Here is a 4,561-nt window from a genome sequence, read left to right on the forward strand (position 1 = left end):
ACACACACACACACACACACACACACACACACACACACACACACACTTTGTATATTAGTTTACACACAGAGAGATTGGATTTGAATTTCTGTTTTGCATCCTGATGGCGGTTGAATAAGCTAATTTCTTTGGGTTGGGCAAGATATAATCAACCTCCACACAGTGAGGAAGAGCCGCCCACACAACAGATCCCTCTGTGAGGAGACAGTGTGTTTACACACATCTAACTGCAGACATGAATTATTTATACAGCCTCATCTTACAAACAGATAAAATCCACCATTAGCACACAAAGCAGTTGTTATGAGTAACATTGAACATGCTTATTCAAGATCAAAGGAGTGACAGAGGAGAGCTCGGAGAACATAAAGTCACCTGTCGGGGGAGGGTTTGTAGCGTACGAAGGGGCCTGGTGTGATCCCAGGTGGCCCCATGGTGGAGAGGCCAACCAGGCCTGAGGACGGTGAGGAGAAGCTGGCTGAGGGGTTTCTGTAGGGTAGCATTCTGTCGCCTACTGCAGGAGACAGACTGTAGTGGTTCTCTGGGTAGCTCACTGGCCTGGAGGACATACAAATAGGGTGGTTAACCAACAGAACAAACAACAGACCCCAGAGAGGTGAGGTATAGGAATCAGACTGCTACAAGAACACAAGAAACCATTTATCTAACTTGAATGACAAACATTACAGGATTTGGTTGTGGTTATAAACTTTGGCACAAGACAGTGAGACACCAGCTCCAAGCAAGATGTGTGGGTAGCAACTGAGAACAAAACTAAATAGTGATCTGTTCCTATCAGTACTACATATCAGATAATCTAGATAAATAATAATTGCTAATATTTACGCTACCGATAATATAATAAAGTTATAAATAACCCAATTGGGTCTCTTCTGTAATTTACTAAATTACAGCGCAGTGGCTCTCTGAGTCTCACCTCTTAGAGATGAGGTGCTGGGGCTCCCTGTAGGGAACAGGCATCAGGGTCTTGTGTGAGCGGGGCAGGGGAGGAGGTGGGGGGCCCATGGGAGCCCAGCGCTGCGGGTTGGAGGCACTGTGGAGCCCTGGAGGAATGGGTGGGCTGTCCCATCGCCACGTCGGGCGGGGGGGGGGTCGATAGCCTGCTGCCAGAGGCTCAGGTTCTGGCTTCTGCTCCATGGTCTTCATCTCATACTCCTCTGTGCAGCCCCTACAGAGACACCCAGCACAACAAGTGAATTTTGAACTTAACTTGCTTGCCACTTAAATGTCCTCGCCTTCATCCACAGATTTTGATCCTCAGCAAAAACGCACTGATGAGAAGCACCAGTGTCCTCTCTGAAGATCTGGAGTGCAGCTGGACCAGAACGGTGGCTTCTGTACTGAGTTCAGTGTGTGAAAACTGCTCAATAAATCTTTTTTGGATCAACTCAGGACACAACCACAACTAAAATGTGTTCAATGTTCTCATAGCACATATCTTTTTACACATCATCATTTCACTCACACAGCCTGCAACAGCTTAGAGGATGTATTTAAGTCAAGACAAATACCGAAAGGAAGACAGAGTAGGAGATGAGAGTGAGAAGGGCAGCCATGGAAGAAAGGTGTGAAACTCATAGTAAACCAAACCAGGGCAGGAGTAGGATTAAAAAAACAAACACACAAAGAACAGCAAAGATTGAAAAAAGAGAGATGTGCCTTAAAGGGTTGGTTCACCCCAATTAGGACTGCATGTAATCATTATAAATCAATCTGCAGAATGTTTTTTTAGTGTTATTTTGTCTGGCCAAGTCTTAAATCCAAAGATGTTAATTTACTGTCATATTCATATTTGAGAAGTTAAACTACTGACATTTTGGGCATTCTTGCTTAAAATTGATTATTTGAACCAGAAATCCTCACCATAAACTATCTTGCCCTCCTATACTGCATTTGTCTCTGTTCTTAACATTTAAAAATTAAAAATTAAAAAAAAATCTTTAAATACATTATATAAGGCTTTGAATTGTGTATGAAATGTTCTAGTCAAATAAACTTGCCTTAAACGACAAATTGATTATCAAAATTGTTGTCAATTTTCTGTCTATTAACTAATTGGTTATTCATTTTTGTTATAGCTCTAACCCAAAGTACAAACAACAGGAACAACAACAACAAACACACATATACACATACATATGATTAACAGTTCCAATTAAAACTGTACACTGTGAACAGTTTGGATTATTCTGATTAACAGGGACATTTAAAATGTAAATAGTTCATATTCAATGCTGTGAGCAGAATAAATTAAATTCCATTCACCTCAATTGTATTGTGGTGGAAGAAGAAATCTCAGTGGCACAAATAAATAAACATCAAAACTATCTGGATGGACAGATACCAGCAGAGGTAAGTGAGAAAATATGTTTCTTATAATTTAGATTTCTTTATTGTTTAACCTGGACTAAATGTAGAGCCTTGTCAAACTACACCCTCCATCTACTCTGCTACAAGAATGTAAAACATCAAATGAAAGCTGCAGATATGTAAACAGAAAACACAAATACATCTGTAGAAAATAACAACAGTGCACACTTATTTAATCAATGAACACAACATGTGGTTTGGACACTTTGCTCAATCAAGGCATACTAAAAACTCAATCAATGTCCATATTGTTACATAGCAGTAGTACAAACCTACATATGTTAACATGCAGTGTTTTTTCAATCAAGCTAACACAGCTGGAACACACACACACACACACACACACACCCCCTTTTCACCTCTGTATCCGTCCATCTTGCGCGAGCACGGCCACGAGTCAGAGCAGAAAGGAATAATACTTCCAAATCTGGTTTCTCTTCCTTTCTCTCCTCCACCCGCCTCTCTCACTCTCTGTGGTGTTGAGACATGTCCTCCTTACCGAGCGCTTCTCTGACTCTCCAACTCAACAATCCCAGCTGCTTTGTCTCTCTCTCTCTTTTTTTCTCTCTCCCTCGTTTTCATTCGCACAGGGCCTGCATTTTTAATTAATCACTTCCACTCTTTTTTTATTTATTTTTTGTGGTCTCCTTTTTTCCCCCTGCAGATTCCAGGCCCTAATCTCATGCAATCTGCTTGCCTGGCACACAACGTCAAATGAGTCAGAGTGTGCATGTGTGTTTATGTGTGTGTATCAAAGGGATTTAATATGGTGTAATTAAACTGCCTCCAACATTAAAGATATTTAACCATTGCGTGATCACACAGTCAGCCACAATGACTGTTTTTAAAAGCGCTGGCTTTCAGTCAGAAACGCGACACACACACACACACACAACACACACACACACACACGCACACACACACGCACACACACAAACATCAGTTCTTCACCTTGACAACACCACATCAGCGTAAAGCCTCGTTATTCTGTCTTTGTCAAGACCGTATGTGTAGATGAAAGGTTGGAAAAGGATGACCGCAGGCAAAAGAAAAAGATCGTGGGAGGAGGGGAAACAAGACGTAAGCCTAGTAAGCTGAGATGAGACTAGATATGAAGGAGGAAAAAACAAAGAAAGGCAGGTTTCATATTTTTGTTTCAGTTAAACAAATGCTTGGTTTTGTCTCGTCTCCATGCCTCGTTCTGCCTAGTTCCCTCTCGAACCAAACATTGTTCTTTCACTCTGTTCACTCGTTTCCTCTTATTACACACTCCCACACAAATCCCCTCAGAACATTGGAGTCTGGCCACTACCTCTTCCATGCTTTTGTGTGTTTGAGTGAAGAGCGCTCTGCACTCACTCTGGCTCACTTACGTCCTTCCACTACTGCCTGCTTACACTCAGCAATGCTGTCGCCTCAACATCTGTATTCACCACAGCTGTTTATTCATTTAGCTTCAAAGACATTTTAACACACCTGCGAGGCCCCCCCTCTTCGTATGGAGGAATGATGACAACTTTGACCGTGACCGACGTCCTCAGGAGGTCGATCATCTGCTCGTGAGTCAGCGTCACTGCGGCAACCTTGCAGATCTCCACCAACCGACTGCCTTGTCTCAGTCCCGCCTGCCATGCAAAACCATATTCCTCCACCTGCAATAAAAAAAAAAAATACAGAAAAAAAGTCTTCAAACAAGCCAGTTACGTGCAGCCAAGACATTTTATAGATGAGTATTGGGGATCTGGTGTGGCAGATGGTTATCTGATGGTACCTCAGCCACGGTGCCGTCCAGGCGAACATGGAAGCCCAGTTGTCCCAGTCCGTTTCTTCTCAGAGTCATATCCACGGTCTCACACCCCACTGTCAACGACTGGCCAAGGAGAGGACATGATGCGAGCAAATACATGTTATTTTATATCATTTACAGTATCATCATGATCTTAGTTCTCTAGGTATCTGCCAAAACAAAGAAAAAAAAACATAAAACTGCCTGAAAGGGGAATTTAATTAGCAGGAACAGCATTACTTACTGAAATCTATCAATACTATTATAAATATGCACATAAATTATGAGACGACATCACCTAAAATGATGCATTTATTTGGAATTTTTAAAACAATAAACTCTTATACTGTTATTCTCCACACACACACACACACACACACACAC

The 4,561-nt window shown here is 41.9% G+C and overlaps 1 protein-coding gene across 6 annotated transcripts in view; it reads right to left on the minus strand.

Annotated features, from left to right (window-relative positions):
- The window catches only part of sipa1l3 (signal-induced proliferation-associated 1 like 3), an 80,136-nt gene that overhangs the window by 12,765 nt on the left and 62,810 nt on the right, over positions 1-4,561 (minus strand). For all 6 annotated transcript variants that reach the window (XM_032507918.1, XM_032507922.1, XM_032507920.1 and 3 more), the window contains 4 exons: positions 4,163-4,261; positions 3,868-4,043; positions 938-1,189; positions 376-558 (listed from right to left, as the gene is read on the minus strand). In XM_032507918.1, coding sequence (XP_032363809.1) covers positions 376-558; positions 938-1,189; positions 3,868-4,043; positions 4,163-4,261 — 710 coding nt within the window. The remainder of the gene's footprint in view (positions 1-375; positions 559-937; positions 1,190-3,867; positions 4,044-4,162; positions 4,262-4,561) is intronic.

Source organism: Etheostoma spectabile, chromosome 3 (assembly GCF_008692095.1).
Source record: "Etheostoma spectabile isolate EspeVRDwgs_2016 chromosome 3, UIUC_Espe_1.0, whole genome shotgun sequence".
Lineage (NCBI taxonomy): Eukaryota > Metazoa > Chordata > Actinopteri > Perciformes > Percidae > Etheostoma > Etheostoma spectabile.